The sequence below is a fragment of the Phyllosticta capitalensis genome, assembly GCF_038381095.1.
Source record: "Phyllosticta capitalensis strain CBS 128856 chromosome Unknown BKA78scaffold_4, whole genome shotgun sequence".
Classification (NCBI taxonomy): Eukaryota; Fungi; Ascomycota; class Dothideomycetes; order Botryosphaeriales; family Phyllostictaceae; genus Phyllosticta; species Phyllosticta capitalensis.
Window position 1 is genome coordinate 1,125,201 of NW_027117442.1, and position 27,723 is coordinate 1,152,923.

Genomic DNA, 27,723 nt, shown 5'->3' on the forward strand with positions numbered 1-27,723 from the left:
AGTTAGATTAGTATGGTGGTGGAGGTAATGCGTAATACTCAGGGCGAGCAGCTGGCTGCCTGTTTGGCAGGCGAAAGGGGAGAGATTCTCGTCGGAGATGCTGCCTGTTTTTGGCGCAGCTTTTTGGATCTTTGGTCGTGGGAGCGTTGCTGATCCGTCGATTGGCTGTTCATTTGGCGTGCGGTTGATTGGATGTTTGGACTCCGATGAGAGGAGTTGCAGCAGCAGGAATTGGGGGTGCAGATGAGATGGGGTTTTCAAAGCATATTACCTTCGATTGGGCTGTAGTAGTCTGTTGGGTTGTATTCGGATTGGAATAGGGCTAGGGGGGTTGATGGATGGATTTCGAATAGGGAGCGGGAATGGGGAGGGCGAGGGGCGAGTGGTGCATTCGAAAAAAATAATTCTTAGTCTTAGTGTCTAGTGTATGTAGGATGTGTAAAAAGGGCTTTCTTTCCTACGTTGAGTTTTCGTCGCGCTTCATGCTTTGATGCGCTTGAAAATGTAGCGATAAAGAAGAGATGCGGCTGGATGATGCATCTCCACTGCTCGCCTGTTCTATTCTAAAGTCCGAAGCCAAAGTGTTGGCAAGTGAGAAGAGACACAGTTGTTTCGTCACTTGGCCCAGCAGAAGAAATCCGCACGGCAGTTTATTCATTACCTATATAATCCTGCGCCATCGGTCCCACAGCACACAGCGACGAAGCAAGCAAACGTTTATGAAAGGGTCGGTGGTGCAGTGGTAGCATATGCCCGCGGCGACGTTCTCTTCCGCGGCAAGACCCAGGTTCAATTCCTGGCTGACCTGCTGCTCGGGAGCTTTTTGTCTCCTCTTTTTGCGCAGCCACTACGGTGTTGGGAAGTGTGGTAGCGAAAGCACGGTCTGAGGGATTTACGGTTGGTGGACCTGTGTGAGTCAGTGGAAGGGGGATGGATGCGCATTGAAGGAGGTTGGTTGACAATGTGGTGTTGTTTTTTTTGGCAATGTCTTTTATCCCCCCTTTCCTGGTTTGTCAATCCTCTCGACAGGTCCAGAGCCAAAGGGCAGATGACGCGAGATGGAGAAAAGGGGAGATGGGGCGAGCCAGCGAGCACAGAATATGAACTTGAATTTGTTTTCCGGTACTTATCCTTTTGTCTCGAACGGGATCCTATCTTGAAGTTCAGAGATTTGAGCTTCTGCGTCTTTTTTTCACTGGCGATTCTGCCTGCTTTGATTCGACTGCTGCAGAGGATCTCCCTAGAGGCTAGGACCTTGTTCTGACGTCCAAAAGTGAGCTCATGGTTCCATTTCTTTTGGGGGCCAGCTTAGTGGTGGTGATGGTGGTGATGGTGGTTAGGATCTAGGGGTCAGAGCTGTGTGTTTTCAATCGAATGAATATCTTCGGACTCCGATGATATTCAAATGTCAACACCATGGCTAAAATCTGACCTTTGAATTCTCTCGCTTACCAAGTATCAGCTCCCGACTTAAAGAAAACTCTTCTCCAGCCTGAAAAACGGTTTATATTTTGGATGCTGGTGTGTTTAACAAAGAAGATACAGAATAATACACTGGTTGAGAGTCCCCCTGTATACAATCCCTATTCAAATCAATTCATCCATGTGAAATCCCCTAATTTCTCAATTAATGTAATAGAATCTTGATAAAATGGTAAAATACTGTGTCGCGATTAATGCCAATCGCCAGACCCTCCGATCGATTCACTTTAAGATATGTGAATTTAAGCTACAAGAATCTGACCGTTGTGGCGCAAACAAAAGTCAATAGGCGAATGTTTTGCATAAGCGGGACCGGAAACACGCAACTCGCTCCAAGACGACAATGTTTTACTGTTTAGGGACAACCCGATGTATTTTTCCGGGAATAAGCGTTCCACGCGGCAACTTACCTATAGACTACTTGCATACACTAATAGCGGCACTACAAGACGACCCCTCAGACTGAACCTTGTTCTTGTGGACGTCTGAGTGGCTACTACTTTTAACGTGTCGAGGAGGCCCAGAAGGGAAAGACGATGTGCGCAAATGTCGGGCCAAGATTCCCCCTTTCATTCCCAAAGGGGAAATTGATGGCGAGTCTTGTAGCCGCCGTCCGCGATTTGAATGCCACCGGGACACGGGGTCCGAGTGACTTGGTTAGGAATATGCGGGACTGAGACGGAGCGTTTGTCCCGTGCCATGCGGAGGTGTTGAAGAAATGGTCGAGTAGTAGACATGGAGGATTCAGCATACATGTTTTGCAACATCTGCCGCCTTTAGCCAGTAGACTAAGGAGGCCATGCCTCCTACTCGTTTGGTATTAGCTCCGTGATTTACCAGATGCGGATCATAGTGGATTTCTGTCCACATCCCGATCTCTGGACGTCTCCGTCAGGACCACAGTTTGGGAGCGGCAAGTCGGAAGGGAAGGTGTGCATGCATCCCGGCTGGACAGGGTCCGGCTTGGCGGAGACAGTCCGCGATCCGTCCGCCGTCCCGTCCCGTTTGATGTTTGTTTGCTCGCTTCGCCGCTTCCGCCCTTGCAAGAGCTGGAGCTGTGGCTGACACATGGGGAACTTGCTGAGACGATGCCTCGGTGCTGGGAGACGGCTGGAAAAGATCGAATGAGGCCTCCGGCGCCGGAGTCGGCACTGCGTTTGTCGACTGATGGATCGTTTGGCGTGGCGTGGGGGCCACTCGAGCGCCTGAGAAGCATTTACTGTTGCTGAGAATGGCAGCCAAAAGCAAAATCTCTGGCTCTGTGGCGTCTCGTAGACAGGAAACGAGAAGAAGCAATGAGCGGCTGTGTAGAATTGATCTGTCGGACTTATTCCACAGCAAGTAAATGTATGGGATTTGTCTTGCGCGTGAGGGCGCGTGGGAAGCGCCACGCGATCCTAAACGGCCGGAAAAATGCGATGGTGTTTGAGAGCAGGTGGGAAATGCAAAAGAGACTGAAAATCTCAGCTTGAAGATGACAAACAGCAAAGGAAAAGGAGATTTCGGGCACACGCACAGTCCCAACGACCAGGTAGAGGTGGAGCTGAAGTGCCGTGGCTTGTACGGCGTTTGCTTCTGCCCAACCTCGCCATGCTGCCGCAGACTAACCAATAATTATGATGGCAGCTGCACCATCCAAGTAGAGGTCCGGGACCGAGGAGCGGCAGCACGCGAGGACCTGCAGCAATGGGTTAGTGATTGCGCGGATGAGGGGGATTGTTTGGGATGGAGTCCGCGGCGAGAGGGAAAAAGCACGTTGGCGCTGTTGGAGTTGGGGAGGTGGTGTAGGTTGCAAGGTGCTGAGTGGCTGGGCGGCGACAAGGCCGTGACGCTGGGTCTTCCAGAGAGGAGATGTCGAATTGGAGTTGGTGGTTGCGATGTGGTCGGTGGGCTTGCAAGGCGCGGGCCCCCGTCCCTTTTGGCCATTGGTAGCCACGACTTGTTCAGACACCTCAGATAGGGCTGCAGTGCAGTGCCACCTGGAGTATGACGGACCACACGCTGGCTGACTCTGACTTGTCCATTCGTTGTTCTCGTCTGCCCGTGTCGTTTGTCACCTCTCACCAGTCACCGCCGCCAAACAACCTCACCCGCCTCTGCCCAACCCGAGCCTTGCGCGCGCGTCAAAGAAAACGGCATACCCACCCCTCTCCTCCTCCTCCGTCCGCCATGAGCAGTTGAGAGACAATGCCTCGCATGGCCTGCGCTGCCGCCTCAATCAATGGCTTCTCCGGCCGCGTCCATTCCAGACAGCCAGCTCGGCCTCTCCCCCGGCGAAATCCAAACTCTCCGCCATCACCAGCAGCTTGCTCTTTCTCAGAATGGCGGCTCTTCGTCGCGCGCCGCCAGCCAGGCTTCGAGCCAGGGCCGTCTTTTGCTCGATCCCACGAGCCTACAAGCATTGAGCCATCACTTTGATCGTTTGCTGCACTCTATACAGCAGCGATGGGCCGCCGTGAGTCTAGTCCCCCGCATCGCGACAACCAAGCTAACCGCGCCTCAGCTCAACGAGCAAACACAGTCTGCCACGGCTATGCAATATGATCGCGCTGGCCGACTGATCCAAGACGCCGACGCCCAAATAGCCCGCTTCCACGAGATCCTCCGCCAAATCGACGAACTGCAGACCGAATTCGAAAAGATTCGTCATATTGGCCAAATCGTCAAGCAATACCGCGCCCGCGTCGAACAGCTCGATCGTCGCGTAGGACGCTGATCTTTTGCAATCGCAAGAAACGCATTTCTTCCAAGACTCTCTACGTACCGTCGCGACAAACGCCGGGCGGTGGCATGACATCAGACACGTACAGCAGCACTACAAATGGGCATATGGGACTACACAACATTCATGTAAAGATTGGATGCCTCGCGGCGCAAAATCCATATTTCCGGGTTACATTTTTGGTAGGAGCGAGGGGATTACCATGACCATGGCGTTGCATCGAGCAAATGGTTTCTCGGATTCTTGTCTTTTTCGGTTTGCGCGGTTATACCCATCTCCTCACCGCTGTCTCTACTATTTCGGTGCATCTCGAGCAGTACCTCAGTCCATTCTAATAGCGTCTGTCCCTCTTCGTTCCCTCTTGTACCTCATAGCCCCTCACTCCCCACCACCAAGACTTTTTCTGTCGATCTCGCGCCAAATTCTGTGCCGCGTGTGCGGGCGCAACCCAAAGCGGGACCTCGGTCCATCAGAGACAGGGGAGCGCGATAGCAGTGGTGGGGCAAGTAACAGGCAGACCGAACCAAATCAGGCGCGACTGTTCGTCGTCCATTCCACGAACGTTTCCATTTCTTGCGGGGAGCAGATCAGATGCGACCAGGTACGTGGTTCCTGTCTCACGTCTGGCCGTTCGCATCAGGAGAGCTGCAGCCCGCGATGCTGCTTCAAAACGCCCGCGTTTTTTCTGAACGAGAATAAAAAGAGTTTCGGATACCTGCATGATCGCCTACCGTGTTACTTTGGATCGAAGAACCTTCTGCACCGTTCCGGAACAGGAACCAAGTGTTCTAGAATGAGGTTTGTGGATGCGCGCTTGAGTCACGTATAGCGGTCTTTCATATGGCTGGGTTTTTGAGTTTGTGAGGACCGGCCAAGCAGCGCTGGCCGCTGGAGCGTGCGCTTGCAGCTCTTGGTCGATCTCGTACTTCGTATGTACCTTACACACACTGCAAAAGGTACTTCCCGCGCAACACGGTGAAAGAAGTCATGCAAATGCGAAAGCGAAACCAACTGGTGTAAGAAGTTCCATGCTTTCGACCGCTCATCCCTCGTCACTACAGGCACTTTTGTCGGCCATCCCATCGCTCTCACAGATTAGCTCTTTCATCTTCTTTCAACAAACTCCCCCTTACCCCCTTCCAGCATCTCACCCCTCCTCATCCTTCCGCCCCCTCACATGGTTGCCCACCACCCGTCGGCTCAGCCCCAAATTCTCTCACAAAAGCGCCGTGACTCGATTCGCGTCAAACACAACCGTCCTCCCTCACCTCACGTGCACCTCTTGCTGGATACACAACACGCAGCTCGCAGCGCAAAGCGGAGGCTGAGGTAAGCTGCGCAGACGGACCGCGTGGGCGTGAGCGCGGGCGTGGCAGGCGCACTGCAGTGCGGCGGCGCAACGCTGCGTCACGGCGACGACGGGAGCAAAGGGGGCCCACGTGTTGGATACGAGCGCGTGGGCAAAGTCATTGGACTGAGGGAGAGGGGGACGCGTGGGTGTAGTGCGGTGTGGTGGTGAGGGAGGGGAGGCTACAGGTGGTGGGATGAGTGGTTTCGAGTCGCAATCTGCTGTGTGAGGGGGCGACTGAAATGACTGGATGGCTTCTCGATGAGGAACTTTTGAGCGCCTCGGAAAAGGAAGACAAGATGCTGAGCTTGACAAGTTTTCAAAGGACCAAGGAGAACGCGGCTGGAGCAGGGAACCATGAGTCTATTGTACGCCGTCGTCGTGCTATCGTGATCATTACGCCCGCCAAGCCATCTTCTATTGTAGCAAGAAGACGCAAATGCCCCTGAACAAACCCAACCGACAAAATGAACATCTAATATGCAAGACCGCTTGAACTTCCCTTCCAATGCAACAGTCCCTAACCTGTGTATCGAGCTGTTTTTCGTGACGACGCTCGTCGTTGCTTCGTATCGTAGACTTTTCTCCTTTCATCGCTTTTCGTACACTCCCCATCATTCCTGCATGCCATCATCGATATATGTAACAAAAGGGGCCGCCAGCGCCGCCGAGTGTGCTCATGGCCTTGCGCAATGAGATGGCGGGCGCGTTGAAGCCGAGGTCGATCATGTCGTCGAGTGTTGTGTCGGGTGCGCTCGCATTTATCATGGATGTTGAGCCGGCAACGACAAAGGTTCGGCTGGGCGTGTCGAGGTTTTGCCATGTCCACCATGTCCTGTCGATTTGCGCATGATGCAGGTAGAATGTTGGCTGTTTTGTTGTGTTAACAGAGTTCGGCCTGGAAAAGGGGTACGAAGAAAGACTTACATCACCAGGCGAGGCGAAGAGGTCTCCACCAGGATCTCCATTGATTGTCATGTGCCCTATCATATTGTGTAAGCAACCTCGAGACACGGGTTGCGAATTGTAATGGTCTTACCAGCATCGTGCACGCCAACATAGCCGGCTGCAAAATCACCCTGCATACGATTTTGAAAACTCAAAATATCCGAAGTTCCCGTCACCAGAAAGTCGACGTCGACGTCTTTGGTCCATCCCGTTGAGATCCATGGGTTGATGTCGCGGCGCAGGCAGCGCGGGTTGTAGCCGAGCCCGTCCGGCCGCGGGTTCGTCGACATGTTGCTCCAGGCTGGACTGACGGGTCCCAAGCGCACAGTGAAGTTGGAGAATGGGCCTGAAGACACACATCCGCCGCCGCTACCTTGCGGGACTTTGATGTACGGCGTAGATGTCGAAGGAATGCCTATGGAGGTTAGGGATGCATAGCTTCTTCAGGGGTTGGAAAACGGACAAACTGGTTCGTGGTACTCGTACACGCCGTTGCCGCTCATGCTCGCGTCGCTGCCATCGAAAAGTGGCGAGTTGAGAGGGTCCAATGCGTACTTGGGCCAATTCCAGTACTGCAATTGTCAGCATCTTTGGCCGATTCGCACCTCGGACTCCTTACTGGTTGGTAGTCGTCGTATCCACACTCCTCACGCAAAGCTTTTTCATACGTCCAAGTAAAGTAGCGGTGCCTGAACCTGTCAGCGATGCTTGTTTCCCTAGACTCTAGTACACACCACGCGAGAAAGTTGCCCTGTCGCACTGGTCAGCTATTGCACAGGGATTATGGTCGCCCAACATACCGTGCCGTGGATGGTCATGGTCTGGTTTATGTGGGTAGCCAGAAAGTCGTCATATCTGGTCCGACAACCGGGACAGATGCTTCTCGGAGTGATGCTCTTTTTGGTCGAAATGCACTGGACGGCCGCAATGTACTTTTTTCTTTCGGTAGCCGTGAGGGAGTCCCTGAATCTGTTAGCAATGTATCCCTTGAATGAATGGCTGCCTTACCAGTCTCTTCTTACGGCGGCATTTGCCATCGTGCAAGTGCCATTGTAGATGCCTTGGACCTTGACATAGTCCTCGAAACTTGACAATGCGCCGGCTGCCAGTGAGTCGGTGATGGAGCTCGACGCCGGGGTATATTTCACAGCAGCAGTCGTGGCCGCATTGCTCGTCACCGCCACGGCCAAAATCTTGAAGAAACGCATTGCAAAGTCAAGAAACAAATGTGAGTTCCGAGAGAGTGAACATGCCCGTTGTGCAACGAATTCAGAGAGGACTTCACTCTATTTGGGACTGTCGAGAGCCGTTACTAGTCATTCTAGACGTCTGGACAGCACTTCTTATGCGGTGGTACAGCAGTCTGTCGGGAAATTTTCGCAACACATGGCAACGACGTGACCCACCTGCGATGGGGTGTTCGGTACTGTAGGTGAGCCAATTCGGCAGTCTGGCGTAGCACTGACCCCAGCACTGATAGCGCAATCGCGTGATGCAAAGGAAGGAGGTTGCGGATTGGAGCTTAGCATCGTGAGCTAGGACGCCGTGCTGCCATGCTACTGGCTTATAATGACCGTTGAGCCATGTGGCAGGTGCAGCTGCACACCATTCGCAATCGAGCTTTCCGGGTGCGACTTTTGCTCGTAAATCCAATCTCTGCGCAGCTGGGACAAGGGAAAAAGTGGACTTGCAGTATGACAACAAAAGAGATCTAGACGGCATCTGTCACGGGCTGCGACAGGTCTGTTCTGCAAAGGGACGGCCATTGAAACAGGTACAGGATTGATTGCTTGTGTGGCGACTGGCGAGTGGGAACAGGCGAGCAGCCCCTGCGCTCTGGCCTCGTACGAAAGAAAAGCCCGACTTGGAAGGAGACGTGGAGTAGGAGAATCTGACTGGATTGATTTTGACGACGCAATGATCCGCCAACTTTGCGGGGCTTGGGGAGCGGCGCCGCATCAGCACATGGATGTTTGTATCAGCTTTATTATAGGCATGGCGGTGAGGTTGGCTGGAGGCTCAAGATGAGAGCAGTCTTACGCCATGTGGCGATGGGCGTTGAGTTGTTCCTGCAACCGAGAGCTCTCAAATTTCTTTTTCAACCTGGCCGGCACGTTTTCCGGGTACAGGAGCAATTCTCCTGCGCGTAATGTCATACGCAGAGAGGAAAGTTGCATGCAGAGACGGCTTCGTCATGGCAAATCCGTGGATCTGCGACCATGTCGTGCAGGAGAGGGAGAGAAGACCAGTGATGATGAAGAGACAGATTCGCACAGAATAGAGTAGACGCGCAAGCGTGGCCACCAGGAGGGGCACCTCTTTTTTTTTTTTTTTTTTTGTGCGACTCTGATGAAGCCTGGGTCTCGGAAAGTCGGCCTGGGCGTCGTCTTGGACCGTCTTGGACGGCAAACGGCAAGGAAGGACGGATCAAGCAAAGGGTGTTGTTGGTTTAAGAGTCTTGGTGGTGGTCGCGGTGTCGGCAGCTCCCCAGCGAACAGCCGCTGCGGAGTCGGGACCAAAAGACGCGCCGTCCTCCGTGTCCTCTTCCTCTCCAACACATCCACCTCGCATCGTCGTACAAGGCGCCTGCACTGCCGCCACCTAGCCTGACCGACTTGCTTTGAAACCCACTAATGGTCTCTTGCAGACTCTGCCCTCCATCACTCGTAATCGCCAGTCCGTGTCGTCGTAAGGCTGCCCCCCTGGCAGACGGCAAACCGATGTCCCGCGACCTCACCACCAGACCATCCGACGATGGCTGAGGAGCGCCGCTTCGCCTGCAAGGCGCCATTTCTCCTCTTCTCACTTGACTCTGCCATCTTGTTACACCGTGGCGACAACCATGGCACCTGGCGCACTGCGGCATCCCGTCCTCGCGGGCGCTAACCACGCTCAATCCCTGCTCTCCCATGGGTCTTTTGCATGTCCTCCGAAGTTGTGTTCGGTCTGATCCATCCAGCTGTGGAAAAGAGTGCAACACAACATCAACTCTGCTTCTGCTCTGGTTTTCCCGCAGTGCTCCGTCTTCTTCTCCGGATTATGGCACCGGCAAAGGCTTGTCGCCTTTCCCCATCCCTTTCCCTCGCATGTCGCCCGTTTTCTTGCTCATTTTCCCCTTTCTACTTTCTCCCTCTTGCTTGGCTTTTCTTGCTTCCTTCTGCCTCTTTCGTCACGTTGGCTCGGTTCTGTCGAGTGCCGGTCAAACAAGGTCTCGGTTTATGCCGGCCTTCCGCAAGGCGTCGAGGCCATGGCCGGTTACATGAAGCTTCAGCTTCGGCAGGACACTGAGACTGCCACCACCACCAACTTCTCTCCCGAATATGAAAACTTCAGCGCATCCGGAGAGATTCTATCGATAACCGGCTCCTTCACTGGAGCCGCGTTTGTCATAGTGTTGCTCCGCGTCTATGTGCGAGCGTTTATGCTGCGTTTCGTTGGGCCGGACGACTATCTCATGATGGTCGCAATGGTTTGTCGCCCCTCGCTCTTTGCACGCGCGCTAGGGCTCACTCCAGTCCCACAGAGTCTCAGTATCCTCACCTACGCGTGCTTCATCGTAGAGGTCCAATACGGACTCGGGAAGCACACAGCGGTCATGATGGTCGACGCTGATGGGTACAAGATGTTTACACTCTGGCTCTACGTGCACTCGATCGTCGTCATGTGCGCCGTAAGCAGTGTCAAAATCTCCATCGGACTGTTCCTCTTGAGGGTCGTAGAGCGGACCAAGTACCAGCGCTTCATGTGGGGCATGATCGGTGCGTGTTGTTGTCGGTCTGCGGGTGTTTAGTTTTGAACTGACAGACTCAGTGTTTCTCATCTGCTTCACGCTGACTTGCGCGTGCACCTTGATTTTTCAGTGCTCTCCGATCGCAGCGGCGTGGGACTTTGCGCTCAGAGCGAGAACCAACGCCAAATGCTTTTCGATGAATACTTTTCGAAACATTGGCATGTTCAACTCGGTCGTCAACATCCTCACTGACGTTCTTTTTGCGACATTGCCGATTCCGCTCATCATGAAGCTCAAGGTCAACTTACGAACGAGACTGACCCTCTGTTTTATTCTAAGTCTTGGGTTCTTCGCGTCTGCTGCCGCTATAGTGAAAGCCGTGAGTCAGTGGAAGGTCCTCACCGAAACGGATTGGACAGTGTTAGTAGCCGAGAGCCTAAATTCGCGTTAAGGAAACATGCTAATCGCAACTACAGTCATGACTCGTTCAACGTGTGGAACGATATTGAGCTCAATACGGGAATAATAGCGGCGTCGTTACCTTCGCTAAAGCCACTATTTAACTGGGCACTCCAGACGGCTCGGGCCATCACATCGTCCGGTGGTCGAACAAACGCTGCCCCCCGACCGAGACCTTCTTACCATGGTCACGGATACGTCAAACAGATGGAGTCGTCAAGTGTCGCATTATCATCGATGCCAAACGCAACCTACGATGGAACTCGCGGAGACCCCTACATTGCAGAAATAACTTGCGGAGCTGGCCCAGACTTGGAAAGAGGAAACGGAGAACAGCAAATAGGGAGGAGCGGGAGCCGACAATCCGAGAATGAATCGACAGGGAAAGAGTGGGAGACGGATGCACGCAAGAACAGCGGAGAGGAAATATTATCGCGGGAGCCGAAAACGCTGAATTTTGCTAGCGGGGGCATCTTGAGGACAACAGAAGTGAGCGTGAGTTGACAAAGGTTTGGCTTTGGATACCCCAGAATGACGCATGTTTTAATGAACCTCTTAACATATAATAGGGCTAAAGGTTGTAGCTGCGCGAGCCTTTGGTCTACTATTCATTCAAAATTACAGTAATTGATGCGATTTGTAGCATTCCAGCAACTCAGGCGGCGGAAATAAGACCAGGATGCTCGCCGTGTTCGTATTCTCTTACCGTGTTACGGAGACGGGAGGGCGGGCCCGAACTTCGTCCGCTCGCTATTGGCCGTCTCCGCCGGGTTACCATTCTTGTTGTTGCGACTTCAACTCCAAGCCACATGGTGTTTCCTTCCCGCACTTGGCGAAGTTGTCGCGAACCCAGCTAATGGGTGGCCGAGACCCCCGCAGAAGGACTCTTGATTTTCAACTCGTACATAAAAAGTCCAACTTACCCAAGCACACAAGTACAAGATGACGACCATGACTGAACCTTCGGCCATTCTTTTCCCGAAGAGTAGTTCAAATTTTCGGCCGGAAGTTGCCAGTGGGTCCGCATTGGCGCTTGTAATCAAGTCCCTCACCCTTGTCAAATAAATGATGTATGACGGCTTTCTTGATTGACCAAGAATCTTACACTGTTTTGCTTACGGCCTTCATTAATGACTTCATACTGCCCCAGATTCCAGTGTTCATGGTCACCCATCACACATGGCTCCCCTGGTTTTTCGGCGCTTCTCCTGGGCTTAGGTCCGAAGTTCTCCTCTCGTCATTCATCTGGCCATGAGGCCAAACGACTTAAGCAGCTCTAGCTGCATGTCATTTGCCCAACTAAACTTCCAATCCCCACCCGGTGTCGCCAGATGTCGGTCCAGCGCAGGAGCGGAGCCCGAGCCTCATCACCAGGTACTCCACAATTTCTCCACAGATTGGGTAAGCTTCTCCACGTTTCCAGTAGCAACCCCGGCCTGACCGCTCGCTTAGGCTGATCTAATAGTTTATCCTCCGTACTTGACGTCTTCAGTCCATGGCCCCTCTCCACTTGTCTACCGCGCTGGAGGCGGCAGTCACCGACTCTTTCGGTCCTCACTCTCCCGTCATTGACGCTACAGACGCTGCCATGAAAAGGAATAAAATGTCAACATGCAGACTTGTCGGAATTCGGCATCGAGGCTTCTCGCGTCGTACCTTTCCTGGTCACCATGGCTCCTCTGCTCTGGACCTCGCTTCTGGCCGCCTTTGCAGCATTCTCACATGCCATCCCCTACGAGGAGTACATTCTTGCTCCTTCGAAGCGCGACCTCCACCCGGTCTCGGTCTACAAGGTCAATGGCACGGTCAAGGGCGCAGAGTCTTTGACGGGTGACGATCTTGGAAGCGCAATCTTCACAGACGACTCCTCGGCTATCACATTCGACTATGGCAAGAACATTGGCGGCGTCGTGTCCCTCACCATTGGCCAAGTCGACGCAGGCCAGTACATCGGAGTCACCTTTTCAGAATCGTCGCTATGGATTTCGGGAAAGTCGAGCGATGCCACCGCCGACTCTGGCGTCGACGAGATATTGTGGTTCCAACCCACAGGGCCTGGAACGTACACTGCTCCGAGAATCAAGGACAGGGGCGCATTCAAGTACCTGAGCTTGGTCAAGAATACTACGGGCACGCTGGAGGTTACTCAAGTCACCACACACTTTACTGCGCTGCCGCACTACGAGGACGACAAGATGAGAGACTACACTGGATACTTTCACTGTGATGGTGGGTATATATGGAAAGCTTCTGGATCATGGCTGACGTTTGGTAGATGAGCTGGTCAACCGCATTTGGTATGCGGGTAAGTCATGTCACCCTGAGGATGTGCTGTCAATTCCGTTGACAATTTTCCAGGGGCATATACGAACCAACTCTGCACCATCGATCCTAACCACGGTGACGCCATTATCTTCCTCGACATCGTCAATAGTACCATGCCTGGCGACGAAGTAGGAACGCTCGGTAAGGGACCTCCTTTTCTTGATCAACGCTTGGGAAGAGCTAACCCAGTTAGATTGGTATAACAGCTACAAGATAACTAACGGAAGTTCGTGTCTGATTGATGGAGCAAAACGAGACAGACTGGTCTGGGCTGGTGACTTTGCAATCGCCGTTCCTGGACTCGTTGTGAGCACGAATGATTTGATCTCGGTCCAAAATTCTCTCGTCAGCTTGTTCGACTTTCAAGACAAGGAGACAGGCCAGCTACCTTACGCCGGAACCCCATTCCGCAAGACGCTGTCTTTGACCTACCACATGTACACGCTGATTGGTATTTCGAATCTTTATCTTTACTCGGTAAGTGACCCGCGAAGCCTACTCTCGACTTAGATCTGACTACCTTGTGATAGGACGACCTTGATTTTCTCAAGACTGTCTGGGATGATGTCAAGTTGGGGATGACCTTTGCACTTGGGTACATTGACGAGACTGGTTTGATGGATGCGACTGCTGCCCCAGATGATTGGCTCAGATTCGGCATGGGAGGTCACAACATTGAGGTATGCAGTTCTTGAAACCAAAAGAGGAGCTCGTATGGCCTTTTTGGGCACATGAAGCATCTCTTGAAAATGGCCAGCCGCTAATACGACGTCAGGCCAACGCCATCCTCTACTATACGCTTGACCAAGTCATCATCCTCGCAGAAGCGCTTGGAGAAAATGACCTTGTCGACAACTACACCAAGACCGCCGAGACGATCAAGACAAAAGCCAACGAACTTCTTTGGGATTCAGAAGCCGGTCTCTACCGCGACAACGAGACTACTTCATTGCACCCGCAGGATGGAAACGCTTGGTTAGAAGCTATGTCACCTTTGGCGAGTTAAGTACTAACTGGTTTTAGGGCGGTGGTGGCCAATTTGACATTGAATACGACGCAAAACGAAGCCATCAGTGAAGCACTTTCGAAGCGCTGGGGACCCTACGGCGCACCTGCCATTGAAGCTGCCGACGCTGTTTGTACGTTGAAATGTCCGAATGGTCCTTGGGAAAATACTGACAGTCCTTAGCACCATTTATCAGCGGTTTTGAACTGCAGGCGCATATCAAGGCAGGCAATGCATCACGGGCGCTGGATCTGGTGCGGCTCATGTGGGGGTAAGCTCCCTTTTCCGTCACTAACCCCCTGGCCACCTTTTTCCGGTTTCGCTTTCCTCTTCCTCTCTTCTCCATTACTAACACGAACTTTTCGAAGATTCATGCTTGATGATCCCCGAATGACCAAGAGCACATTCGTCGAGGGCTACGCGTTCTCAGGAGAAATCAAATACGCGCCTTACAAAAACGACCCCCGCATCAGCCACGCGCACGGTTGGGCAACGGGGCCAACCAGCACCCTCACCTTCCTGATTGCGGGCATCCAACTCGAAGAGGCGGGCGGCAAGAAATGGCTCATCAAGCCCAGCCTGGGCGACCTGATGACAGCCGAGGCCGGCTTCAAGACGAGCTTGGGCGACTTTTCCGTTTCGAACAAGAAGGACGAGAGCGGCGGGTTCGAGATGGAGTTTGAGACGCCTGAGGGCACCGAGGGCGGTCTCAGCGTCGAGTATCCGGACGGTGGAGGCACGTTGATGGTGCAGAGCATGACGACTGGGGAGACGAAGATGATTGAGATCACTGTGGACCAGGAAGCCGATCGCATCGAGGTGGATGGGCTGGCTGGGGGCAAGTGGACGGTGCAGTTCACGCCGAATTGCGACCCGTGAGATGGACTGTATTAATAGGAAGCAACAAAATCTCCAGTAGCAGGTATGTAATGTTCTGAATCAAATCAAAAGCTGCTCCTTGCCGTAACTCGAAAACTATCACCATTGGACTGAAGTTGCTCTCTCGTTCTCAATCGTCACATCTACGTCATCTTATGAGCCTTCTTGGCTTCTTGGTGCACCATTTAAAGAAATATAAAAGCGAAGATGGAGGAGAAGGAAGGTTGGGTTGACAGGCAACACTGAGTGATGGGCCGAAAATTACCCAAGACAGAGAGGACACTGGATGGAACGAGGAGCCTACGTGACGCTGGCAAAGGGCTTCAGCAGTCAAACAATTCTTGAAAATTGAAAGATCAGGACGAAGCGAATAGTACCGGTAACAGGTGTGGTGTTGTAGCTCAGCAACAAGTACCGAAATGGTCCTCGGGCCCGTTAGCCCCGCGTCGACATCCGTAGGGCGTGATCTTGTCCTCTCTGCACCGAACAGACAGCATGGCATGACGCTATTAGCGTTCAATTGCATCCGATAGACCAGATTCTATTTGAAGTTCGCTGCATTGGTGTCGCCGACGGCTTCGGCGGGGCTCTGCGGTAGACCGATTGTCCGCAGTTGATAAGGCCGTTGACTAATCGATCGTGTGCATCACCTCCACCACGCCATCGTCTGGCGGAAATTCTCACACCTCTACGCAAATATCTGCTTCTCCTCTCCTTCTGCACGAAGCCTGTTGCTTGGGACTGCACGTTGGACCATAAGGCAATTGAGCGCAGCAGCCATGCTTTCCCCGCTCCTCGTCCTAGGCGCTGCAGCGTCATTGCCGCTTTCGGCACTTGCCCATGGCTCTCATGCGCACTCTGATATTTCCTTTGATCCCAAGGTTTTGGAAGAGAAATGGGGAACGGACGTAGGTTTCTTCCAGATTCTTGCGAGAAATCGGAGACTGACAGCCAGTAGTTCGGCTTTAGCGGCATTTCGACTTTTGCGCACTTGCCCCATGTCAAATGCCTGACGGAGCCGCAGACGCAGTTTGATATTGCCGTTTTGGGTGCGCCATTTGATACATCCGTCAGCTATAGACCTGGTAAGTTGATTGTTTTTCAAGATATGTCCTGCGTTGTCTTGGTCATTTTCCTCCTCTCGTCGTTTAAGCACTGTTGCCTAGTATATGTGTTTTATGGAGGTCACTTCTCTCAATTCTTCCCAGTCAGCTTTGAAGGAATTGAGGCAGTGGTATTTGGACCTCTTACACCACAACACCTGCTTCCCACATACTCAGCAGAACATTGATTGACCACTTATGCAGGAGCACGCTTTGGACCTCGAGCCATAAGAGCAGGATCAGCGCGGCAAACCACCTTTCGTGGCTACAACCCGCGGGGACACATCAACCCGTACACATCATGGGCCAAGATCCTCGACTGCGGCGACATACCCGTGACGCCCTTCGACAACGGCCTTGCTCTCCGCCAGATGAGCGAAGCCTTCACCACGCTGGGCACCTACAACAGCGTCGCCGGCGCCTCATCCCCCTTGCACCCTTACCGGCAAAAGCCCAAAATCCTCACCCTCGGCGGCGACCACAGCATCGCCCTGCCGGCGCTGCGCGCGCTCAAAGCCGCGTACGGCCAGCCCATTGCCGTGCTCCACTTCGACGCCCACCTGGATACGTGGCACCCGGCCAAGTACCCATCGGCGTGGGTGCCGCCGGCCGAAGAGTTCGCGTCGGCCAAGGCGACCGAGGAGTTCCCGCAGTCCTACTTTACGCACGGCTCCATGTTCTGGCTGGCGTGCGTCGAGGGGCTCGTGGCCAACGGCAGCAGCGTGCACGCGGGCCTGCGCACGCGGCTGGCCGGCGACGACGAGGCCGACTGGGCCGACGACGATGCGCAGGGCTGGACGCGCATTTCTGCTGATGATATTGACGACATTGGCACCAAGGGCGTCATTGATCGCATCATGAGCAAGATTGGCACCGAGGTCCCCGTGTATCTCTCCGTAGACATTGATGTCGTTGACCCCGGTTTGGCGCCCGGAACGGGCACACCCGAGGCGGGAGGCTGGACGACACGCGAGCTGATTCGCATCTTGCGGGGCGTCGAGGGGCTTAATGTCGTTGGCGCGGATATTGTCGAGGTCAGTCCAAGCTACGATGGTGTGGGCGAGACGACGGCGTTGGCGGCGGCGCAGGTTGCGTATGAGATGTTGACGAGCATGGTCAAGAGGGGATTGGTTGAGGAGGGCGAGGTTGAGGCTGAAGCAGAGGGCAAGAAGGACGAGCTTTAGAGATGTCGTTCAGCACATCTGGAGGGACGGTTAGCATGATAAGGTAACGACGGCGACACATAGTAGTGGCGCACAGTACGAAGACGATGATACGACAGGCGCGCGTGGTCTTACTGTGAGAGGAACAGCATCAGTAGAAACTCTATTATGTATGCTCTTGCATCATCTGTATCGATCTCATCTGTTCTCATCAACTTCTCATCTGTCTTCGGCAAAGCTAAACCCAGACACCATAAATCAATCTTTGTGCGCCATGTTCGACTGACCCGCGGCCAGTAAAGAAAAAGTCGAAAGGCAAACGCTTTCGGAGGTATCGACAAAACAAAACCATGGCGCAATCAGAATATGCCCACGCGCATAAAGGTACAAAATCAAATGTTACCGCGCCTTTTCCAAACCTTCCCGAGGCGCCACAAATGTATGTTGAACAACACCATGTGCTGAAGTGAGGAAAAGAAATGAGCTGAAAAGAGAAGCGCAACAACCAGGATACGCTTGATGACCACGTCCGGTGGCGGAGAACGAAGAAGGCCATGATGATGCAATGGACGGATTCGCGCCGTGGAGCTTTGGTGGCCTCTAGGTAATGCTTTGGAGAGAAGAACTAGAGGTACCGCTCTTCAGTTCCGAGACCCCAGGGGTAATGGCGCTGTCTATATCGGCAAAGTCGGTCGTTTTGCCCGTACTCGAATTGGTAGAGATCTTCCAGGTGTGTTGCTCGTTGTCTTCAGTGTCGACGGGCTGGACGTTGATCTTCTGGTCCTCTGGGACCATCTTGTGCTTCAAGTCCCAGCCCGCAAGCCTGCAGAGTTCCGCGACGACCACGTCACAATCCCCGAGAAGATTGACATCGAAATCAATGTGACGAATGGGCTACGCATGTCAGCAAATACGAATGGAGCGTGATACGGGTCATGACTTACGTCGCGAGAAATGTAGATTTGCGGGACTTTGGGGCTCACAAACTGCGGGATTTCGGATACTGGAGCGACCTTCATTGATGTCCCAATGACGATGAGGAGATCGGTAACGTCTTTGTCGTGCTCCTTAAGCCTGTCAAAGAAACGTCTGGGAAGTCCTTCGCCAAAGAAGGTAATGTCCGGCTTCATGATGCCTGGCTGAGGAATGTCGTATTGGCCGTCATCATCATCGTCGCTGTCACTTTGGCGCCGCTTCTTGCCTTTGGCGCCAGCCGACTCATTCGAGCTTCTCTTTCTCTTCATACCAGGCTTGGCCGCAGCAAGCAATCGGACGCACTCGGGACATTCGGCCACTTGTTGCTGCTTGATCTTGTCGAAGATCTGCTCGCCAGGAATCTTGTAGAAGCATTTCCGGCAAGTCGCCGTTGCCCAAGAGCCGTGACACTGCACGAGCTTTTCTGGGTCGATTCCGGCGTGGCTTTCCAGGTTGTCGATATTTTGGGTATAATTCGTCAAAAGCTTGTTCTTGTCCTGGAGTAAGCGAATGAATTGATGTGTCGGCGTCCAGTTGTACAAATCCGGGAGGATGTCCCCCGCCAGACTGTAGAAAATGCTGTCGGCTGTGTTAGTCCGGTTTCCCATGGGTGTGCTCGTGCACTTACGTTGGGTCCTCGTCGAAGTTGGTAATGTCAAACACCTGCTCGGGATCGTCGTAACCCATCTCCCGAAGACGAGAATAGAAACCAGTGTTTTTGGAGCGAAAATCAGGAATACCCAAGCTCGTAGAAATCTGAAGAATCGAGTCAACGCGACTTATCCCCGCGGCTGAAACCTCGCCGGCCCAAAAGTGGGCACAAGCTGGCAACACTTACACCCGCGCCAGTGATGACCATGATATTCTTGGATTCCTTGATCAAGCGGGCCGCGTCTTCTATGGTGCTGTACTCAGAAAGACGACGCCTCTTGGAAAGCTCGCGGGAAATGGCGAGACCCAGAAACTTGTAGTATGCAGAGTCCGGGTGGCCTTCCAGCCAAAAGGGCGGCTTCGCTCCAAACGCACTGCACAGCTTCTTTGCGGTGACGGTGCCATTGGTAATGGTCTCGAGCACAAACCTGCCAGCGCCGACTTGGTGGAGGCGGTTGCGGTAGGCTTTGGCCTCTTTGGGAGTACAAGTGTCAGGGCCTGCGACAATCAGCCGATGTCCCATGGGGCAAACACATCAGTAACCTGGGATTAGCATACCGGGGACAAGATCTTCAGGATCTATTTCGTCCATGAGCGAATCTTCGTATAGGGAGTTTTGGTCGTCCTCGTCGAAGCCGTCGTCGCTTTCGGCACCCATACCGGCAGATTGGTCCTCGGACGCGTTCGTGGCGTGCACCTCGGAGGATAGCGCGGCGTCGGGAGCGGAGCGATCGATGGCGGCGAGCTGGGTAGTCTGAGAGAGCACCTCCCCGGTCGCCATGGAGGGGTAGAAGTTTGCAGAGGAGAGATGGCGAGCGAGGGGTTGAGGGGTGCGATGGTGGATCTGTGCAAGGAAAGTAGATGTAAAGTAGGGTGTAAAGTAGTTTAAAGATAGAGACCTGGGGGTTCACGCTGCGGGCAGGCGCTATCTCCCGCTCCGAACTTCATCCGCGCGGGCCTGGCCTCCTCCTTCGCGTCCTCAACCAACAACTCTACAAGCAGCCAAAATTCTCTGGTACTGTACCTTCATCCTTAATTCCACGCCTTGCCATGCGTCATGTGCGCATTTTCCATCAGTGCTGCGACTCTGGCAAGGTGGCCTTCAAACTGCTCAAGACACCTTTCCTGTCCTAGACACAATACGCTTCCGGCCGTTGGTCGATGCACTTCAAACTTTGCCTTTGCGCGCGCAAAAACTCAGTTGCATCTTTCCTCCTCTGACGACCGTCCGAGGCTTCCAGGTTGTCCGGATCGCCGAGGGTACGTATTGTTTCATCGTCTTCGCGTCGTAGCTGTCTACAACACCCGCGATTAAACACTTCGAATGGTTGCCGGCCTGAATAAATACATTCCCTCCGAGTACGGGAGAAAGAGGCAGTTTGGTCCTGAAGGCGCTGGATAAGGCGGCACGAAAGCGGGCCTGAGAAATGGCCGGTGAACATGTTTCGGAGCGCCATGGCATCTTGCCCAACAATTTTGGGCGAATTCGTCAGGCTTGGTGGGTTGCTTGCGATGCAGTATAATTAATAGGCAGGGTAAACACGGGATATCGGAGCCGATATGCAAGCACCAAGCTGCCGACAGGGCCGATACCACTGGAAGACTCCAAAAACACCCGCTCTTCTTTTTGGAAGACTGCCTCAGCCTGGGGTTGATGTCTTCACTTAAATCAATCCAAAGACTTGCCGAATTTGCCAGAACACCTTGGCCTCGTGGAATAGGTATCTGAGACCTGCCGAAAGAAAAGTGGTTGGCGACGCTGAAGAATGGATGCATTCCTTGGCTGCGAGTAGTACAACTACTACAAGGATCATTGCGCGCCTTGGCAATTACTGACCAGAGTTTAAAAAAGCAGCGGCCTGTCATTCGCCCGAAGGGTTGCTCGAGAGGTATCAAGCAAGGTCCAGCAAGTTTTGTACGCTCACGTGGAAGGAGCGCAGTCAGACGAGATAATCAAGACTCCTCATGGAGATCAAGGGTCTCAAACAGGCATGAAATGTCAACACTGGGGAGAGGTTGACGCGCCAGAGGTGGAGGGATGTCGAGGCGAACCTCGCCCAAGCATATCCCAATTGGGCAACCAGATGTATGAATTGACTTTGTCCATCCGCGCTTAGCTTCTCCCGTCAAGCTTTCCCCCTTGACCCTGACGGCGGAGTCGACACGACTTGCCCCTCCTTACAAAATATATATGCAGCATGCGATAACCTCTTTCCAACTATCAATTCGCCCGCCTTCGCTTGTGTCCCGCCTCTCGCCTTTGGATGACCACCGTTCATTGACCCAGAATTGCGGAAAATATGCAATTGAGACTAATTGCCCTGATTGCCTTTGCCTCTGAGGCATTGGCAGCAGCAATGGAAAACATGCCAGCCGTGAAGGACAATCCTCCCGCGGCTCCTCCGCCACCTCCAGCTCCACCTGCTACTACACCTCCACCTCCCAACCAGTGAGTCTACAAGTGATCAAAAGCTTCGCATTACATCTTTTCTAACTTCTGTCCAGAGGAGAAATCCTGCGCATTTTGCTCACGGCGCTGCCGCCTTCACTTCTCAATATCGCATTGACGAACCAGCCCGAGGTCTCGTCAATCATCGCATCCGAGTTCAACGCCGGAGTCACCGAGCCTTGGTTCAAATCGCTCCCTACACCTGTGCAATCGTATCTGGTCGGCCAAGGCAAATCAGGAGCTGCAGCGGTTCCCACGACTCCTACTCCAGGCGGTGCGCCATTCACCAATGTCACTACTCCCAGCGGAACCATGGCAACCACTCCAATGATCATGAGCCCGACCAACACGTCCATGACGATGCCAATGACCAGCACGTTCACGGCTTCGGAGACGGGTACCACTTCTTTGGAGAACAGACCCGAGACAACGCCGGCAGCAAATCAAACCACCTCGACCGCTGGAGCTATGCCTTTGCCTCTGCCAACTGCCGCTATCGGCGCAGGATTTGCTGGCGCGATTGGCATCATGGGTATGATGGGTCTTTAAACCGATTAATCCCAATACGCCCGATCAAAACTTCAACATGTGCACATAGGCGTCTGTCGCCGGGAATCTCCAAGAACGTAAAGTGTGAATAGTCAGGCGGGAATTTGACGCGGGAATTACCTGCGGCGGACCACAGCAACCGGCTGGATGGGGTTGGGAGGTATGGTCCGAACAGAGGCGTTGCCGGCGTTGGAGACAGCTGAGGCTAGGTTTCCCTGTGCGAGGAATTGAGTACAAAGTAGCGGTGGTAGGCTGATAATAGGCGAGTCCGTCTTTTTTGAGATACCAATTGACGATTACGGCTACTCCATGATATCATCCGTGTCTTGAGACTTTGTCGCAAAAGTCAGCCCTGCCCTCGTATTGAAAGGATATGAATCCTTCAACGTTGACAATCAAGCCTCGTCAGTTCAGTGCCTTTCGAACATGCCCAAGTACGTCAAGTTTTGTTTGAACCACAGGCGAGAACATTTAGTTCCTGGCGCACGCATGAAACCAAACGCTCCACCCCGGGACGCCTTGCCCCACAGCGATCCCTGCAACCCCAGGTTCTCCGTGGAGCATTGGCAAGTGCTCATGCGGAGGATTTGCGCCAATGTCTGCTATGATATTATTTGAAAAGACGCGAACAGTTATGGCGAACAGTGCCAAGACCGTATTTTGATCACGGGGACAGAAAAAGCGAACGAAGGAAGGCAAAGCGCATGTCCATTTTGAGCACGAGTGAATGCTCTGGGTTAGCGAGCCGTCTTTTCAAGGCATCGTCGATTCTGAAGTCTGGACCTCTGCGCGTGCTGCCAAGAGATATATGTTTAGGTATGGGTTCAGGCGTGTCATAGATTTGGCATGTTCCGGCATGGAGAAGTTTGCGGACAGCAATCCGATATCTCCAATTCAGGCATATCCGTATGGGAGCTTGCGCAATGACGTGCACACGGACAGGCCTCGTTCAAGATATAGTTGGTCCATCGCTCGATTAACCCGGATTGGGAACGGAGGTTGGTCAAACAGCCATGGGGCCGAGTCGGTGACGGCCAAAAACGAGCGCGTCAGCCTTTTGGTCCCAGCAGCGGAGAGCCGCGTTGGTCATGGCTTCCCCTGCCAACACGTGTTGCCTCGTGGGCAGCAGCGGCACCTAGTCGCGATCAACCTAGCGGTGTTGGAGCTCCGGTAGGGCAGGGTAGGGAGGGGCTGAGAGGGAGGATTCTCAGGATGCGGCATCTCTGCGCAACTGCCGGCGACGGCTAGCAAAGTGTATTGGGGCGTTTATGCTTTTGATTCGGTGCCTCGGCGGATGGTTAGCGCTGGTCGGCATTTGCAGCTGATGCCGGTTGGTCGAAGAAGCAATAGAAGGGCGACGAGTTGGAGAGAAGGTAGAGAAGAAGAAAACGAGTACTGTGTGGTGGTGAGGTGTTGGTACCGAGTGTCGAGTCATTGAAGGATAAGGGTCCTCGGTCCAGCGCGTGGGCGAAGCAACGTGGGCTAGGTGTACCGGCGGGGGCCGGCTCGTTCATCAGGCCTTTGGTCAGACGCATGGAAGCATGTCAGAAGCACTTGGGAAACAGCTGACAGAAGTATGGGTGCGTCGGTGGCGCGCGGGCTGCATTGGCTAAGCGACGAATCTCTGATCCTCAGCTTTGTCACGGTGAAGCCGTGCTCGCTCTTCCTGGTTGCTGATCCGAGTCCAAGTCCACTTCACTCAACATCCCCACACCGCGTGCTCTCTCCTCGCATGGCCGCCAGACTCGCTGCAATCCGCCCTTACTTCTGCCCCCTCCTCCCTCTCTACTAATGCGCGCCAATGATATGGTACTTGTTGTACGCGTTTCGCGGGTCAGTCCACCCTCACAATCCAATCCTGCAAAATCGCAAATTCCCTCTCCTTCATTCTCTGTCTCTGTTTCCGCTGACCGACGGCTGCTTCCAGTACAACCGAGCCTCCCAAGCTATCGCAAAACCATCCCATTCGTAAAGCCTTTGCCAGCTATGGAACCGCAACCGCCCGCCATTGGCTTTTCTCCCTCCTGCTCTCCGTCGCCGTTGCCGTCTTCCTCTGCTATCCCGTCGTCTTCCTCTATGAAAGCCCCGCCGCCGGCACTCTGCCCCACCATGTCTGGACTTCGGTCAGGACCTACGACGGCAGTCCTTCGACCCCGCCAGACGTGGAGATGAGACAGCTGTGGGTTCATGGGAGTTACATGAAGGCGTTGGATCCCGTCGTCTTGCGCAAGGCTCTGGACATTCAGGATAGGCTCATTGGTCCTGGTTTTGGCGCGGACAACCGGCGACTACGCGCGGCGCATGATTTTGCAGGATGCTGCTCGTCACACGTTTCAAACGACACTTCCTGGGGTTGCCATTCCCCTCTGATGTACTGGAATTGCTCCTTGGACGCCATGAAGGCCGACCCGGACATTTTGCGCACGATAAACACGCAACGCGGCCGCCGCTCCTCCTACAACTTCACCCTCCAACCCGTGTCCGTCTTTGCTGGGAAGTCTTTCAACGGCACGAGCTTACTTGCCGCCGACGCGCTCGTCATTACAATCTTCGACAGGTCCGGCGGAAGGATTGCCGAGGAGTTCGACAAACGCTCAAGAGTTTTGGCGCAGGAAGCGCCCGAAGATTGGTTGTTCTATCCAAAAGCTGGGTCGACATATCGAAATCGCCTTTATGAATTCCGATACCAGCCGCTGAGCGTCAACGACACATGGACTCTTATCTCCGCTTATTCCCTAATGTTTGTCTACGTACTTTACAGCCTCAGGAAGCTCAAGGCTGTCAAAAGCGTCTTTGGCTTATTTTGTACGGTCTTGGCTCAGGTGAGAAATTCGACCAGCTACAAAATTCCGCAGCTGATTGAGCGCAGATGTTTATATCCATTTGCTCGAGTTTTACGATTTGCGGGATTTTGAAAATCAACTTGGCGCAGGTCCCCGGAGAGGCGTATCCATTTGTGGTTTTGGTTATTGGGCTAGAAAACATGTGAGTTGTGAAAAGCCGAACGAAAGTCCCGAGGCTTTTCTTTCATGAATCCAGGGCAAGAGCTCATGATGAACAGGTTTCGATTGATCAATGCCGTTCTGGAAAGCCCAGCGCACATGCCAACCGTTTCGAGGGTAGCTAATGCACTGGGTGATGTCGGCCACTTGTCACTCGCAGCAGCCCTTCAAAACTTATTCATCTTGTATCTTCTTTCAAAAGTCGTTTCGCCGAGCGTTGCATCGGCTTGTACATTTGCCGCCGTCGCCCTTGTCTTCGACTTCGTTTTCCATCTCACCTTTTTCGTGGCCGTCCTAAGCGTCGACGTACGCAGAATGGAGCTACAAGACTCTCTTGACAGGATCAATCTGGCAACACACCGGAAGACCGTTTCAACGAGCAAACCAGAGCGCCGGACCTGGGGCGGCGCATTCATGCATGGGACTCTCCCGCCCAGCACTCGTGTCGCTGGGACGGTCGCCATGGTATCCTTCATCCTCGCCCTCAACTGGCATTTCTTTGACCACGACCGGCGGACTATTTCGATCTTTACGTATCTCCAGAATCTACGCAACTCAAGCCATTCTCAGTCGTCAATCGATCCGGTACCGCCGCCTCCGATAAACCAAGCACGCACCCCTGAAGCTTGGTTGAAGATGCAGGACCACACTGCTTCGAGGGAACTCATCGAATTTGTGAAGCCCGGCCATCCAAGCTTCATCGCCCGCGTTTACGAACCTCTCACGGTGGTCATGAAAGGATCGGATCGTAGAGGAGCATCGAACCAGGCGCCTTCGGTCCTACGAGCCTTTCGCGAAATGGCGGAGACGCACTTCTTTCCATTCGCTTTAGCAATCGTCTTCACAATTGCGGCCGTCACACTGCTTATGAATTATCTGCTGTGGAACGAGTTGCCCGACGACGAAATGGAGTCTGGTGGTGGAGAGGAGCCGCCGTTGGCAGTGCAAAGCCTGCCAAAATCTCACAAGCTCGACATTGTCAAAATCACGCCCTGCGGCGAGGGTCACTTCATCTCAGTCTCTTTGGATCGTCTGACTACCATCTGGTTCCTCGACCAGCGAACGCACACGTACTCGAATGTAGTCCTCCAGACCGCCAATCTGCAGCCTCCATTATGGCCCATCGTTGCTGCAGCTATCGACGACACTGGTCATTGGGTCGCTATCCTTACTGACTTGGGCAGGGTAGCCCTGTGGAGTCTTTCCGAGAGGCGTTTCGTCAAGTCGCGCGTGCTTGACCTGCGGAGTCAAACGCCGAGCATCTTCACCTTTTCATTTCACCAGATTGAGGATGTGGAGAGATTGAGTCTCGTAGTCGTTACCCCCGACGGCCGTCTCTCAAATCTGGACTTCCGGACCGGTCAACTCTGGACGCATCAACTGTCGGAAACGCCGCTCGCGAACGCGCACCTCTCTTTTTGCATTAAAGGACAGCCGAGCGTGTTAAGCGTGGCCAAGACGGGCGCGATTACCCTTACTTTTCGCATGGCGGGAGAATGGGTCTCGGAAACTCTCGACGTCAAGAGCACAAAGGCAAACGTGCCCACCGCTTTCGGTTCACCTTCCAAGGTGAGGTACGCCATACCTATACCATCACTTTGTATGGTGGCGGCTGTCAAAACGTGCGAGGTCGACTTGATTGATCTTCCCACCCGCTCAGTTGTCTTCACTTTCCAGACGGGGCAGGTAAAGGGGCAGTCGCTCAGGATATTCCACGCTCATAGAAGGATATGTGGATGTCACTCCCCATCTGTGCCAAATATTTCTGTGGCGTACACGGACGCGGACACGCTAAATTGCATGGTGCAGACGTACCTTGCAGCTCCAGGAGCCACCAACGGCCTGATATGTCTGAGGCCCCCATCTCCGTCGCAAGAGCAGCCGCCGTGCTCCGGTCTCGAGGAAGCGGTCGAGACGCTGCATGAAGTCTCCAATCCAGGCACATGGGAGGTCACATGCGTGTCCGCCATTGTTGGCATCCGGCAGCGCCAATCAACAAACGCACCCGATGTGAAGACATCATCGTGCGACGCGAGCTACTTCAACATGTCAGTCGGTTCCTCTTCCCGTCCGCATCAAAATGGATTATTAAAGCGCCGCCATCAAAATAGCTTCAGCAGACTGAACCAGTCTCTCTCGGTCAACGGGTGCCACCGTCGACCTCCACATTCCAGCCGCGAGACTAGCGATGGAGCCGAGGCGGAAGATTGGGAGGCCTGGACGCTGTCTGCGATGGGCGACATGCACACTACGCCGCTGTTCCCAAGGCCGCGGAGGGACTCGATGGGCGATGAGGTCGAGGGTGAGGAGCCCCAGGAAGACCAGCTGTTCGTAGCCAAGCCAGGCCCCATCGTGCGCGTGGGCAAACGCAGAATGGCGGTCGGCTTTGGCAACTCGCTCAAGATCATTTCGCTGGGACAGGAGAAGTTTGACGAGGACCCGCCCGATGACCCGGCCACGGCGAGTCTGAGCTGGAGAAAAAAGGCGATACAGCGACGAGGCGAGAAGTTGAATGCGGAAAAGCAGCAGCAACAGCAGCAGCTGCAGCAACAGCAACATCACTTGGCGATGGAGTGAGCGAGGCAGATCAATGCTCGGCGTTGCTTGCTAGGATCCACAGGAGTTGGATCGATGAATGTTGGGACAGGGATTGGGACTGGAACGGAGGATACCAGATCACAAGTAGCTGTGTCTTAGTACGCGGTGCGCATTTTCCATGATAGCGGCGGGGAATCGGCGTCTTGTCTTGTTATTGGGATATGTATGGATGTCATGGGTCTTTTTTGACGAAATGTAGGAGGGTGGGAGCATGTATGTTAGGATCTGGGACGGCCGAGACGATGACGCTGAAAAGTGAATGAATCAAGTCTATTGAATCATGGTGGTGCCAAGCCTTGACACTCGATTCGGATGCCCTGCCGCTGGATTAGTC

At 53.7% G+C, this 27,723-nt stretch overlaps 10 protein-coding genes and 1 non-coding gene across 11 annotated transcripts; 8 read left to right on the forward strand and 3 right to left on the reverse strand.

Moving 5' to 3' along the window:
- The first annotated feature begins 725 nt into the window (after positions 1-725).
- On the forward strand, positions 726-808 carry BKA78DRAFT_t77. Its single transcript has one exon. It is a non-coding gene; the product is annotated as a tRNA-Arg (tRNA).
- Positions 809-2,179: 1,371 nt separating this feature from the next.
- BKA78DRAFT_115530 (uncharacterized protein) lies at positions 2,180-3,361 on the reverse strand. Its single transcript, XM_066882339.1, has 3 exons — positions 2,999-3,361; positions 2,320-2,936; positions 2,180-2,249 (listed from the first exon to the last, which is right to left on the reverse strand). Exons 1-2 carry the CDS (start codon positions 3,072-3,074, stop codon positions 2,374-2,376), a joined length of 639 nt encoding a protein of 212 aa, XP_066745334.1. The 5' UTR covers positions 3,075-3,361; the 3' UTR covers positions 2,180-2,249; positions 2,320-2,373.
- A 342-nt stretch (positions 3,362-3,703) lies between these two features.
- BKA78DRAFT_294577 (uncharacterized protein) lies at positions 3,704-4,198 on the forward strand (the record flags this gene model as incomplete). The annotated part of the gene is made up of 1 exon (XM_066886372.1): positions 3,704-4,198. The coding sequence occupies one exon, from the start codon at positions 3,704-3,706 to the stop codon at positions 4,196-4,198; it is 495 nt and encodes a 164-aa protein (XP_066745335.1).
- Positions 3,962-5,202, forward strand: BKA78DRAFT_115538 (uncharacterized protein). Its single transcript, XM_066882340.1, has one exon. It carries the CDS (start codon positions 4,344-4,346, stop codon positions 5,031-5,033), a length of 690 nt encoding a protein of 229 aa, XP_066745336.1. The 5' UTR covers positions 3,962-4,343; the 3' UTR covers positions 5,034-5,202.
- A 604-nt stretch (positions 5,203-5,806) lies between these two features.
- Positions 5,807-7,708, reverse strand: BKA78DRAFT_378893 (uncharacterized protein; the record flags this gene model as incomplete). Its single annotated transcript, XM_066892922.1, has 7 exons — positions 5,807-6,422; positions 6,480-6,535; positions 6,592-6,915; positions 6,964-7,072; positions 7,120-7,251; positions 7,301-7,463; positions 7,509-7,708. The coding sequence occupies 7 exons, from the start codon at positions 7,706-7,708 to the stop codon at positions 6,183-6,185; spliced, it is 1,224 nt and encodes a 407-aa protein (XP_066745337.1). The 3' UTR covers positions 5,807-6,182.
- A 1,871-nt stretch (positions 7,709-9,579) lies between these two features.
- Positions 9,580-11,281, forward strand: BKA78DRAFT_115569 (uncharacterized protein). Its single transcript, XM_066882341.1, has 4 exons — positions 9,580-9,969; positions 10,024-10,258; positions 10,311-10,650; positions 10,707-11,281. The coding sequence occupies exons 1-4, from the start codon at positions 9,748-9,750 to the stop codon at positions 11,191-11,193; spliced, it is 1,284 nt and encodes a 427-aa protein (XP_066745338.1). The 5' UTR covers positions 9,580-9,747; the 3' UTR covers positions 11,194-11,281.
- Positions 11,282-12,359: 1,078 nt separating this feature from the next.
- Positions 12,360-14,899, forward strand: BKA78DRAFT_330938 (bacterial alpha-L-rhamnosidase domain-containing protein; the record flags this gene model as incomplete). The annotated part of the gene is made up of 9 exons (XM_066889836.1): positions 12,360-12,918; positions 12,965-12,994; positions 13,048-13,155; positions 13,208-13,491; positions 13,545-13,694; positions 13,790-13,989; positions 14,038-14,153; positions 14,204-14,291; positions 14,389-14,899. The coding sequence occupies 9 exons, from the start codon at positions 12,360-12,362 to the stop codon at positions 14,897-14,899; spliced, it is 2,046 nt and encodes a 681-aa protein (XP_066745339.1).
- Positions 14,900-15,678: 779 nt separating this feature from the next.
- Positions 15,679-17,315, forward strand: BKA78DRAFT_280949 (arginase family-domain-containing protein; the record flags this gene model as incomplete). Its single annotated transcript, XM_066885624.1, has 3 exons — positions 15,679-15,807; positions 15,858-15,984; positions 16,207-17,315. The coding sequence occupies 3 exons, from the start codon at positions 15,679-15,681 to the stop codon at positions 17,184-17,186; spliced, it is 1,236 nt and encodes a 411-aa protein (XP_066745340.1). The 3' UTR covers positions 17,187-17,315.
- On the reverse strand, positions 17,312-19,667 carry BKA78DRAFT_311354 (DHS-like NAD/FAD-binding domain-containing protein). Its single transcript, XM_066888203.1, has 5 exons — positions 19,350-19,667; positions 18,979-19,289; positions 18,769-18,896; positions 18,110-18,719; positions 17,312-18,059 (listed from the first exon to the last, which is right to left on the reverse strand). The coding sequence occupies exons 1-5, from the start codon at positions 19,570-19,572 to the stop codon at positions 17,766-17,768; spliced, it is 1,566 nt and encodes a 521-aa protein (XP_066745341.1). The 5' UTR covers positions 19,573-19,667; the 3' UTR covers positions 17,312-17,765.
- Positions 19,668-21,091: 1,424 nt separating this feature from the next.
- On the forward strand, positions 21,092-21,789 carry BKA78DRAFT_294583 (uncharacterized protein; the record flags this gene model as incomplete). The annotated part of the gene is made up of 2 exons (XM_066886373.1): positions 21,092-21,240; positions 21,297-21,789. The coding sequence occupies 2 exons, from the start codon at positions 21,092-21,094 to the stop codon at positions 21,787-21,789; spliced, it is 642 nt and encodes a 213-aa protein (XP_066745342.1).
- Positions 21,790-23,464: 1,675 nt separating this feature from the next.
- Positions 23,465-27,667, forward strand: BKA78DRAFT_311359 (sterol-sensing domain of SREBP cleavage-activation-domain-containing protein). The gene is made up of 5 exons (XM_066888204.1): positions 23,465-23,622; positions 23,717-24,611; positions 24,659-24,774; positions 24,851-26,839; positions 26,903-27,667. Exons 1-5 carry the CDS (start codon positions 23,591-23,593, stop codon positions 27,366-27,368), a joined length of 3,498 nt encoding a protein of 1,165 aa, XP_066745343.1. The 5' UTR covers positions 23,465-23,590; the 3' UTR covers positions 27,369-27,667.
- Positions 27,668-27,723: the final 56 nt, after the last annotated feature.